The following is a 12,936-nucleotide window of genomic DNA, read 5'->3' on the forward strand; positions in this document are numbered from 1 at the left end:
GATGAGAATTGCAACTCCTGCTTTTTTTTTGCTCTCCATTTGCTTGGTAAATCTTCCTCCATCCCTTTATTTTGAGCCTTTGTGTATCCTTGCATGTGAGATGGGTTTCCTGGATACAGCACACCGATGGGTTTTGTCTTCTTATCCAATTTGCCAGTCTGTGTCTTTTGATTGGGGCATTTAGTCCATTTACATTTAGGGTTAATATTGTTATGAGTGAATTTGATACTGCCATTTTGGTGCTAGCTGGCTGTTTTGCCCATTAGTTGATGCAGATTCTTCATTGTGTTGATTCTCTTTACCATTTGGCATGTTTTTGGAGTGTCTGGTACTGGTTGTTCCTTTATATGCATAGAGCCTCTTTCAGGAGCTCTTGTAAAGCTGGCCTGGTGGTGACAAAATCTCTGAGTACTTGCATGTTCACAAAGGATTTTATTTTTCCTTCACTTATGAAGCTTAGTTTGGCTCGATAGGAGATTCTGGGTTGAAAGTTCTTTTCTTTAAGGTTGTTGAATATTGGTCCCCACTCTCTTCTGGCTTGTAGGGCTTCTGCTGAGAGATCTGCTGTGAGTCTGATGGACTTCCATTTGTGGGTAATCCGACCTTTCTCTCTGGCTGCCCTTAGTATTTTCTCCTTCATTTCAACCCTGGTGAATCTGATGATTATGTGCGTTGGGGTTGCTCTTCTTGAGGAATATCTTTGTGGTATTCTCTGTATTTCCTGGACTTGAATATTTGCCTGCCTTGCTAGGTTGGGGAAGTTTTCCTGGATAATATCCTGAAGAGTATTTTCTAGCTTGGATTCATTTTCTTCGTCACTTTCAGTTACACCTATCAAACGTAGATTAGGTCTTTTCACATAGTCCCACATTTCTTGGAGACTTTGTTCATTCCTTTTTACCCTTTTTTCTCTATTCTTGCCTTCCCGTTTTATTTCATTGAGTTGATCTTCGACCTCTGATATCCTTTCTTCTGCATGGTCAATTTGGCTGTTGATACTTGTGCATGCTTCGCGAAGTTCTCGTGTTGTGTTTTTCAGCTCCATCAATTCACTTATATTCCTTTCTATTTTGTCCATTCTCGTTAGCATTTTGTCAAATCTTTTTTCAAGGTTCTTAGTTTCTTTGCATTGGGTTAGAACATGTTCTTTTAATTCACATAAGTTGCTTACTACCCACCTTCTGAAGTCTGATTCTGTCATTTCATCACACTCGTTCTCCCTCCAACCTTGTTCCCTTGCTAGTGAGGAGTTGTGATCCCTTATAGGAGGAGAGGTGTTCTGGTTCGGGTGTTTTCATCCTTTTTGCGCTGGTTTCTTCCCATCTTTATGGATTTATCCACCTGTCGTCTTTGTAGTTGCTGGCTTTCAGATTGGGTCTCTGAGTGGATGTTCTGTTTGTTGATGATGAGGTTATTTCTGTTTCTTAGTTTTCCTTCTAACAGCCTGGCACCTCTGCTGTAGGTCTGCTGAGGTCCACTCCAGGCCCTGCTTGCCTGGGGATCACCTGCAGCAGCTGTAGAACAGTAAGGGTTGTTACCAGTTTTCTTCTTCTGCTATCTTTGTCCCAGAAGGATACCCGCCAAGTGTCAGTCTGATCTCTCCTTTATGAGGTGGCTCTTTGGATATACAGGGGTCAGGGAGCTGCTTGAGGAGATGGTCTCTTCTTTATAGGAGCTCAAATGCTGAGCTGTGAGCTCCGTTGTTAATTCAGAGCTGCTGGGCAGGTACCTTTAGTGATTATATACTAACTTACATTTCTACCATAAGTGTAAAAGTGTTCCCCTTTCACCACAACTATGCCAACATCTTTTGTTTTTTGACTTTTTTTTTATTGCATTTTAGGTTTTTGGGTACATGTGAAGAACATGTAAGATTGTTGCATAGGTACACACATGGCAGTGTGATTTGCTGCCTTCCTCCCCTTCACCTATATCTGGCTATACTTACAGGAGTAAGGTGATATCTCATTGTGGTTTTAATTTGTATTTCCTTGATAATTAGTGATGTTGAGCATTTTTTCATGTTTGTTGGCTGTTTGTATATCTTCTTTGGAGAATTTGGTATTCATGTTATTTGCCCACTTTTTGATGGGAATATTTGTTTTGTTTTTTTTCTTGCTGATTTGTTTGAGTTCCTTGTAGATTCTAGATATTAGTACTTTGTTGAATGCATAGTTTGAAAATATTTTCTCCCACTCTGTGGGTTGTCAGTTTACTCTGCTGATAATTTCTTTTGCTGTGCAGAAGCTTTTTAGTTTAATTAGGTCCCATTTATTTATTTTTGTTTTGGTCGCATTTGCTTTTGTGGTCTTAGTCATGAATTATTTGCCTAAGCCAAATAACATTGGTTTTTAATATCACTTTTTCTGTCACCTAAGGAATATGACACATTTTCATCTGCTGGGGCTCACTATGGCAGCATTTCTCTTGGGGATAAGAAACTCAGGGATGGGTGTGAGGATCTATTTAAATTACAACCAGTAACCAATGTTGATATGCTACTTTGTATGTGGGGGGTATCACACAGTCACACCATCCTAAGTGAATTGACTGGTTCACCTTGTGAAGTCAAAACAGTTCTGCTTGTTTTACATACATTTCATAACCTTGAGAATTGTACCTCTCAAAACATCAGAACCCTTTTCTCTTTGTACCTCTCAAAACATCTCAGAATACAAGATGTGTTTAAAAACTGTATAATTTTAAAATTCTTCAATCCAAGCTCAATTGAACTGCCTCCCTCAAAAGGAAAATACAGTTATTAATGTGTAATTTTGAGTAATCCTATCATATAAAGTTAAAGTAAAAGGTAGGAAAGGAGAGAGGAAGGAAAAAGAAAGAGATGGAGGGAGAGAATGAGGGCAGGAGGCAAGGAGGGAGGGAGAAAAGACAAGACATAAGGGAAGGAGGCAGGAGTAAAACATATGCTTCCTTAGGGATGATATTTAGCATGTAGATGCTAACATGGATGTGTGCATTGTTAAAATACTGAAATATTTTTATATCAATTGGTCAAGGCTGCCCTGAGCTCTGAGTGGTCCCTATTTCCCTTGCCACCTTGGCCTCTCTCCAGCCACCTATCCTAACAATCAAGTGATTTAAGGGTTACTGTCTGGCAAAGAGAGGGACTGCAGGCCTTGACTCTCACTCCAGTGCTGGCACCTAGTCCCAATAGTCAATGACCATACCTTGCCAGTAGTTAAATATTTTGACTAGCAGCCTTGTGTTTACCCACCAGAATTATCAAATGGCCCAAGTGTAGAGAATAGTACATTCTACATCTACATACTAGGACCTTAAGCCACCTTACCTTTGATGTGACAGACTCTTCTGGGATGAGGGGTGTGCCTGACTAGAAAGCAGCTTACATTTCTAGCCGTAATATGGCTGCCTTTGCCCTCAATCCGAAGAGCAGATGTCGAGGGGTTGAGGTTCATGTTCATGGAGTGTTTATTTTCCCCTCTCCACTGTTGCCACAAAAGTTTTTGGAGTCTAAATTGATTGACCTCACTTCCAGATGTGCTCAGACCCTGAAATCACAAAATGACAAACATTCTGACAAGAGTTTCTTGTCACTTTCTTACACATCAAATATTTTTCCATCTCCTTTGTTTGAACTAAATTGTTTCTCAGGTTACAGCAATGTGAGTCTATTTTGCTTTCAGAACAAATTTTCATAAACATTGAAAAGTACAAGCATGGATGGATCATAAAAAATTTTCCTATGGGAAAACCAAAGTGTTTGATTTTGAAATATTTATATCACATATGTAAAAAGTATAAAGTATATTCTGTTTTTACTTTCATTTGAGCTCACTTTGTTGACTTACCAACACAAAAATGTATTACATGACTATCAATTTTGATATAGTAAACTTAAATGATGACTTTTAAATGCAATACTCACAAATACACTTTACATTGAATTAATTTTAAGTTAAGACCTTTCATATTGCACTTATAAAACCCAGCATCATAAATGTGTATCATCTTCTGAGAGAATGGTAAAACCTGAAGGAGGAAAAACATCCAAAAGAGTGATATATGTAGAGATGATAAACCAGAGAACCTTTGCCATATTGTTGTTTGCAATACTCAGTAACAGTTATTGGTCCTTCAGCAAACATTTTTAGACACCTAGGAGATTTTAGACCTCGGAGATTTAAGACATTTTAGACCTCGGAGATTAAAGACAATGTTATGTATTTTAGTGAATTCACAACCATGTAGAAAAGAATATTTCTGGGTTAAGAACATAAAAAGCCATTATTTAAACTTTAAATAATGGCTTACTTAAAGAAAGTACATTACTTTAAGTAAGCTTGGATAGTATACTACTATCTAGTATACTACTATAAAAGTAGATAGTATACTACTTTTGAAATCCAGGAAGGATGATTTTCTAGTGCCTGTTGTATTTTTTCTATCTTAAATGGAAATCTTATTCACCATGCCAGAATTAGGAAATACACATTTTATTTATAACCATAGCAGAGATTTTTTTGGTTAGAATAATTTGCAGTGTCAAAAAAATGTTCATATTCTAGAAATTGATCTCAGGATTTTGTTGAGATGGATATTTTTAGATCACTGACTATCTTTTTAAACCAAAGCAATCTATGTTTAAGTGTTTCGTGCTATATACTTAGAGGGCATGATGTATAAATTCCCAGGCTTGTTGCCACAGAACATCTGGTTTTCAGGAAATTCAGTTTGATATATATAAATAATAAAATTATCCTAGGTTGGATAAAATAAATGTAGACATTAAATTCAGAAATATCTATCTACCAATAAAGTGTATTTTTATATTGTTCTTTATGAATATCACTGTTGAGGAGCTAGTTCTAACCTCTTTGTTTAAATTACACTTTAGACTTGATCATTCTTTCAGTGTGGGACCTTTTGTACAATTAAGCCAGTAAATTTGCTTTTTATTTGTATTGAGGTGGAAAGGTGTACAGCAAGCAATTTGGAGAGTGAAAAAGACATTAAACCAGAATTTCAAAAATAGGATTTATGGTCCCAGATTTGTCACTAACTAGCAAAGTGACCACAGATTAATCGCTTTATTGCCTAGATTTCAGTCTGTTCATCTATAACCTGATGAAATTGACTTAAATGTCAGCTGATACTATTCAGTTATTCTACTATGTGTGTCTGTCCCACATCAATTCTCTTAGATTAGCTTAAAAGGTAGTGATACACTTTAAATTTTGGTACAAAAGGTCAACAAGAAAACAATGCAGATAATTATTTTCTTCCTCTTATTAAAATAGCAGTGCCTCCTGGAAGTCTGAAATTCATCTTGTTTTTATACCTTAAGTTAAGAAGATGCTATAGTACTTACTCTTGGCTTACAAGAAGTTTAATCTGATGTTACGACTTTTTATTGTTCAAGAATAATGCTTAAGGAGTAAAGATAATATATAAATATTGTATCCACATATATCACTAAAAATTCTCCAAAATTCAAAATATACATTGTGTTGACTATGATATAAATGATTGTGTCCCCCCAACACCAAATTCATATTTTGAAACCTAATCACCAATGTGACAGTATTAGGAAATAGGGCCTTTGGGAGATATCTTCATGGATGGGATTTGTGTACAAAACACATACACATGCACAAATGAAAAATCAATATAAACTACACACTTGTTTCCAGTATTTTAACCTAATAGGTAATTGCTATGTGATGTAGAATGTTGGTTCTCAGCCCATTTTCCCCACCATAATACACATGATAGATGATGTTTGTGTGGAAGACACATTTTCTTCACGTTTAGATTTTTTTTAACGCATTTCAAAATTGTGGGGAAGCAATGTACTACACACTGCTGATTCAACTATGGTGTGTTAGTGACTATTGCTCAGAAGAGCTACATTATGGGTTCTAACTCCAATCATGTAAGCACATGGCATTGCAAATAAATGCCAGGTAATTCACCCTTCTTGGTACTAAATTGCTTTTTAAAAGTAAATAATCTGCAAACCTGAGTATTTTAGCTATTGTTAGTAAATATCTTGAGTCTCATCTCACTACCTATGTGTTGTAAAACCTAGGCTGAGGCTTCATGACTTAAAGATGAACCCAAGAGATTTCCTGAATGAAGGTAGCTGAGTTCCATTTATACTTCTATTTTAATTGTGATGCTAATTCAGAAAAGGAAAAGAAAACTCTGTAGAGGTAAGTCTGTAGGAAAATTTAATTAAAGTTAGTATTTACCTTTCACAGAATTGTGTAAATACTTCTGGAAGCAGTATTTCCTTTCCTATAGCCTTTTGAATCTACCTATATATTAGTAAATTATTAAATTTTATTCAGACTAAATAACACAAAATCTTCAAAATAGGTGGTTTTAAAAGCATTATTAATCCACCTATTTCTAACTCTGACCATTGTTACTTAGAACATGCCATGTAAATCTATATTAAATATTAATATTCTTACTCCAAAATAGCACATGTATAAAATGTATACTGACGCAGAAAGAATATTGTATCTGATTAATAAATAGCTGAAAGTTCTTATGAATTCATAGGGATATAAAGACCATTATTTAGGTGATGAATACCAAATCTGCATTTGCAGATCCCCTTTATCCTGGAATTTACACCCCTTAGGTCTTGGATAACTGAGACTTTAGAAACCCTCTTGGACAAGAGATAACTTCAAAAATGAAAGCCAAATATTAATACTGATGGCTTTCTCCCTCACTTATTTCTCTGTCTAAAGGACACTTTCTCCAAAAGCCTTTCTAACTCCCTCTCAAAAGTAGCTCCCACCATCATCCCAGCCTTTATTGGTCTCTAGCCCTTTCCCTCCTTAAGCTATCTTTGTAGTGTGTATCACTCCCTGATATTATTTATTTTACATTTCTTTATTTTCTGCTCCTCTCAAAAGGATGTGATAATCAAGTAGGCAATGATCTAGCTCAGTTTTTTATCTTTGCATTCCCAAAACCTAGAATATGGTCAGCCACATAGTAAATGCTCAATAAATACTTGTTAAATAGAACTAGATGTTTTCCACAGAATAAATGTCTTTAGTCTACAGACTTTGCATATTTCATTTTCTTAAAACAGATTTATTTGGGTTTTACATAATCTTGAAAAAAGAATGAATTTGAGGACTATTAACTAACTCACATCTAAAATGTTAGAACATTATTCTAAGATAAATTTAAAATTATACCTGAGGACAGTATTAAAAGCAGGTGATCTTGCTGACAGGAACTCAAGTCTGTTGATAACCTCCCAGCCTCATAATATGTCTAGGCTGAATTTTTGTTGATTTCCTTAAATCTCTGCACTTAAGCTAGAAGTTTTTAATTGGTAGAGACAGCCCAATCTCAAATGCTTCCAAAAGCATACAACTGTCTTCTTCCAGTTTCTCACACTCTTACTCCAAGGAGCCTATGTGGCTCCCTGGTTAAGATATGTTACATAGCTTAGCAACGTGGTAACATTCCTTAGAAAAATCTAAATTCTAGAATCTTCTCAGACCTCCAGTTACCCACTTGATGAAACCACGTGGCCACAAGGGACTTTCCTCAGTTTTGTACATACAGTGGAGTTAAATCCAATGCAAGAGAAAGAAAAATGAGAAATATAAAACAAAAAGCAATATAAATCAAATGTATACTTTTTCCCACAATTCTGCTTAAAGAACAGTTATGGTATAACCAAGTTTAGCTTAATCAAAAACCAATGGGAGAAGGTATACATGCTTTTAAGGAGTTTCTAATAATTGTGAATGGACTACACTGCTCTGGTAGTCAGAATGTGCTGATGACTTGTTCAACAGCCATGAAAAAATATTGTAATTAGAAGTCATAGAGAAACATACACACATGTACGTGTGGTGCTTCACAAGATTTTTCATAATACATGTGATTTTGAATTTCTGAGTTACAGTCTCTGAAAGCAATATAGACAATTTCTGAAAGGCAAATGCTAACTTAAAACAGTGCAAGTAGATAGCCTAATTGGTCTATTTTCTTGACTGGCCCAAGAATTAAAGGCTTAAATGCCTTTGCCCATAACCCATTCATGATTTATGCCTCCCTGCTTTACTGTAGTTTATGGGGGATTTTATGGCAGATCTAATTGACTTTCTAAGGTAATTTTCATATTTTGAGATATTTAGTCTTCAGTTTGTATCAGTTGAGAAACTTTTTTACAGCTAATAATAGAGAGCAGAAATACTATTTTAAGTAAGATAGACATGTATTTATTTCTTCCTCACATGAAAGAGTTCAACCGTCTAGGGTTGGTATGGAAACTTTATGAAGCATCATTATGGACCTCGGCTTCATCTATGTTTTAGGTCCATCTTTGTTTATATTTGGCTTCCATTTTTGAAGTTAGCCCTCGTCCAAGATAGTTTCTGAAGTTCTAGTCATCCAAGATGGCTGCTATATTTGCACATATCAAATCCGTACTCCAAGCAGGAAACAAGAGGAAGGTTGAGGAGGTAAGGGCTGAGAAGGGTATGTGCTAGCTCTCTGCCCCCTTTGTAAGAGCCTTTTCGTGGTCGCAGACAATAATCTAGGTTGCATTAACCATTTATAGCTGCAAGGAAGGATACAAAATGTAGTTTCTTAACACGGCACATTGACACCCCATTCTAAAACAGAAGCTCTAACAAGAGAGAAACAAAGTGTATATTGGGTTATAAAAAGCAATCTCAACCATAGATCCTGACATTAGTACCTAACTCTGTGTAGAAGTCTACACACTGTGTTCTGTGCTTTCCCTTAGAGAGGGCCACTAGAGAAAAACATGTACCTGGCTATGTAACTATGTTATTTTCCCATTGTGAAGACCCAGGGGGAATTTTCTGGTCTCATTACTAGGAAAAAAATAATACAACTGGCTTCTCTGCATTAATTGTGTCAGAATAAAAAAGACAAAGTTTGTTCTGCTGCACTGCTCAGGGTAGCACAGGTATCTTTGTTGCCTTGGATACTCTATTATTTTAGCAAAGAAAATAGATGGAGAGTTTTTTTTGGAATATGTGCATATATTTACGAATGGTAATTCGTGATTTTTAAACATTATCTGGGGATCATGATCAGCAGGAAATCCACAGATTGTTCATTGTCCACAGATATTTTGATAATTGTTATGAACTGAGTTGTGTCCCCCAACAAATTTATATCTTAATCTCTAATCCCCAATGTGACTGTATTTGCAGATGGAGTCCTTAAGGAGGTGATTAAGCTTAAATAAGGTTATAATGGTTAGACCCTAATCTTACAGTCCTGTTGTCTTTATACTAAAAGGAAGTGACATCAGAGCACTTTTGTCTTTTTGCATGAGCTGGCCATGTTAGGACAAAGCAAGAAAGGGATATCTATCACCAGTAAGTGGCTCCTCACCAGACATTGAATCTGTCAGTGCCTTGATCTTAGCCTTACCAGCTTCCATAACTGTAAGAAATAAGTTTCTATTGTTTATAAGTCAGCCAGTCTAGGGTATTTTGTTATAGCAGCCCAAATTGACTAAGACAAGGCTTCAGCAAAAACTAAACCTGCTAGTACCTTGATCTTGGACTTTCAGCCTCCAGAACCTTGAAAATATAAATTTCTGTTGTTGAAGCCACTTGGTCTGTTCTCTCCATGAATAAGCAGTGTGGTCACATCTCAGAGCTGTGAACTAGTTAGGCCTATTTATTTTGATCACTTAAAATTCTCACTTTGCATTTCCACAGAGGTCTGATTAACATATGAAAAAGCAATGTAAGTGATTTCTGAAAGGAAGAGATGCTAATTTACCACAGTGGAAGAATAAACTTTAATTTTATCTGGTGTCTTGTCTACGCTATACTCTGTTCTGTCAATTTTAAAAGCATATGTTTCAGTCTCAAATTTGTAACAAGTATCTACAATCACAGAAAACAGTACTTTTCAGTCTGAAATCTCTAGAGCACAACAAAAATGCTGACGTAAGTGACATAGAAAGAATTCTACAATGGCCCCCAAGATTTCCTCCCTGTGGTGTACATACTCTGTGTTATCTCCTTCTCTTGAGTGTGAGTAGACCTGTTAATATAATATTGCTCCTGCAATTAGGTTGCATTTTCTGGCAAAGATGAAGAGATTTTACAGATATAAAGTCCCTAATCAGAATGACTTTGAGTTTATCAAGCTCTGTTAATTGAAAGGAGATTATTTTGGGCTGGCCCAACCTAATCAGATAAGCCCTTTAAAAGAAGATGTAGGCCTTACTCAATATCAGAGATGTTCCCCTGCTGACCTTAAAGAAGCAAGGCGTTAGGAGTCCTACAGCTGGGAAAGAAATGAATCTGCCAACAACCATGAGAACCTCAAAAGAAGGACCTCAGAAACAATGAATCTGCCAACAACCTTGAGAACCTCAAAAGAAGGACCTTGAAAGAGAACCTCAAAAGAAGACCCAAGCCAGAGCACATACCTTGACTGCAGCCTTTCGAGAATTCTCACCCAGCTCTTTTCCAAAGACTTCCTGTTAGCCATACCTTCCTCTAAGAATATGAGTAACTGAAAACTTCAAAAGAATTAAAAAGAAGCTCTTCATAAAAGTGAATAAACCCTCAGAGTTCTCTTCATAGGTTTAAAATCTGAGTTCACATTGGATAGGCAGAAAATATAAAGCTTCAGGCCAGGTATGGTGGCTTATACCTATAATGTCAGTGTTTTGGAAGACTGGGGTGGGAGGATTGTTTGAAGCCAGGAGTTCAAGATCAGCCTGAGCAACATACCAAGACCCTGTCACCACAATACAATTTTAAAAAAAGAAAATATAGTTTCTTCTTAGAAGAGCACTGTAGCAGAACTCCTAAGCCCAGTTACTTACCTTGTTATTGTCCAGTCATAACCAACCCCATATAGTCTCCTTTGGCAGGCATAGGAGTCACTTTGGCTTACAACATTTTCTGGCTGATAACATTGACTTTTCTGGTCTTCTCAGGAGTTATGGATTAAGATTATCTCTAGAGTCTCTTCTGACACTATGATTTGATTTTGTTTTCTTTTATGAGGTAGAATAATATTATTTCCAAACACACAAAAAAGTAAAAATACAACAAAACCACCTTTAAAATTTATAATTCCTTGATATCAAAAGATGATGGAACAGGAAGTTCTAAGCCCTCATCTCCCTATAGAAACAATTATATATTTAACAATGATAAGTTAACAATGATATACAGAGCAAAATAGCTTTACACATATTTCAGCTTCCAGTTAAGAAGTACCCCAGATGAGCAAAAATACTGATATCAGCCACATTGAAATTAGTTGGAAGAACAATTTTAGTTTACCTGCATCAGCCCCTCCCCCAAGTTGGCACAGCTCTGAACTGGGAGAAATTGCTTTAGCTTGTGGATGCTCCATTCAGGAATAAAGAAGAGAGTGAAGCATATGTTCATCATTTCTGGCATTCTGGCACAGTGCTCAAGAGACTTCTTTCTGTTCTGCCTCACTCAGAACACTGAGAGAATCAGAATAGTTTAAATTCCTAGGGGAAGTCAAGAATAAAGAAAAGAGGTGGGTAGCTCACCACAGCTAGCACAATTCTGCTTAATCTTCTTCCTCAGAAGGAAAGGAGGGAAGCGAAGTATACATATCCCTAGAAAATGATTAAGAGGCTCCCAAAATCTCTAGCTAGGCTGATTGGTGAAGGGCTTTCCATGTTGAACCCAGGCCTAATGAATGGGAGAGGTGGCTATTTTTTCAAATATACAGACACCAACACAAAGCTACAAGAAATATAATGAGTCAGGGAACTATGACACAAACAAAGAAGGGGAAAAAAAGCACTATCAACTGGTCTTAAGGAAAGATCTGTGAATTGCCTGACAATTCAAAATAATCATTTCATAGAAACTCAGTGAGTTATATAAGACAATACAGATAACTAAATGAAATCAGAAAAATGAAAAATGAACAAAATGAGAATATCAGCTTAAAAACCATAAAAAAGAACCACACAGAAATTCTAGAGATAAAGAATACAATAATTGAACTGACAATTTTTACCAGAGGGACTCAATGGCAGACTAGATCAAGCAGAAGAAAAGCCCAGTAATTTTTGAATACATGCCATTTAAAATTATCCAGTCAGGCTGGACATGGTGGCTCATACCTGTAACCCCAGCATTTTGGGAGGTCGAGGCAGGCGGATCTCCTCAGTTCAGGAGTTTGAGATCAGCCTTCACAACAGGGTGAAACCTGTCTCTACCAAAAATACAAAAAATTAGCCAGGCGTGGTGGTGCCCCTGTGAGCCCAGCTACTGGGTGGGAAGAAGGTGGGAGAATTGCTTGAGCCCAAGAGGCAGAGGCTGCAGCAAGTCAAGATTGTGCCACTCTACTCCAGCCTGGGTAACAGAGTAAGACCCCGTCTCAAAAAATTAAAAATTTAAAAAGTATCCAGTCACAAGAACAAAAGTAAATAGAATGAAAAAAAGTGATGAAAGACAAAGGTCATATGGAACACCATCAAGCAAACTAATATATGAATTATGAATGTTCCAGAAGGAGAAGTGAGAAAGGGGCAGAAAGCTTGTTTAAAGAAATAATGATTGAGCCAGGTATGGCAGTGGATGCCACTAGTCCCTGCTGCTAAAGAGACTGAGACAGGAGAATGGTCTGAGCTGAGGAGTTGAAGGCTATAATGTGCTATGTTTATGTCTGTGAATACCCACTTCACTCCAGTCTAGGCAACATAACAAGAGGAAAGAAGAAAGAAAGAAGGAAAGAGGGAAGGAAGGGAGGGAGGAAGGAAGGAAGGAAGAAAGAAAAAGAGAAAAGAAAGAAAAAAAGAAAGAAAGAGAAAGAAAGAAAGAAAGAAAGAAAGAAGAAAAGAAAATGGAATGGAGAAAGAAAGAAAAAGAAGGAAGATTGGTTGAAAACTTCTAAATCTGGAGAGGGAAATAGTCATCTAGA

The 12,936-nt window shown here is 36.6% G+C and overlaps 1 protein-coding gene across 1 annotated transcript in view; it reads right to left on the bottom strand.

The window, feature by feature from the left end:
- The window catches only part of CUNH4orf17 (chromosome unknown C4orf17 homolog), a 51,990-nt gene extending 39,259 nt beyond the window's left edge, over nt 1–12,731 (bottom strand). The window contains exons 1-3 of the mRNA XM_032261545.1: nt 10,847–12,731; nt 6,234–6,299; nt 3,311–3,530 (exon numbers count right to left, since the gene is read on the bottom strand). Of these exons, the coding sequence (XP_032117436.1) occupies nt 3,311–3,443 (133 nt within the window). The 5' untranslated portion in view covers nt 3,444–3,530; nt 6,234–6,299; nt 10,847–12,731. The remainder of the gene's footprint in view (nt 1–3,310; nt 3,531–6,233; nt 6,300–10,846) is intronic.
- Between the last annotated feature and the right edge of the window lie 205 nt (nt 12,732–12,936).

Source organism: Sapajus apella, unplaced genomic scaffold (assembly GCF_009761245.1).
Source record: "Sapajus apella isolate SASKATOON/1434 unplaced genomic scaffold, GSC_monkey_1.0 scaffold124, whole genome shotgun sequence".
Taxonomy (NCBI): domain Eukaryota; kingdom Metazoa; phylum Chordata; class Mammalia; order Primates; family Cebidae; genus Sapajus; species Sapajus apella.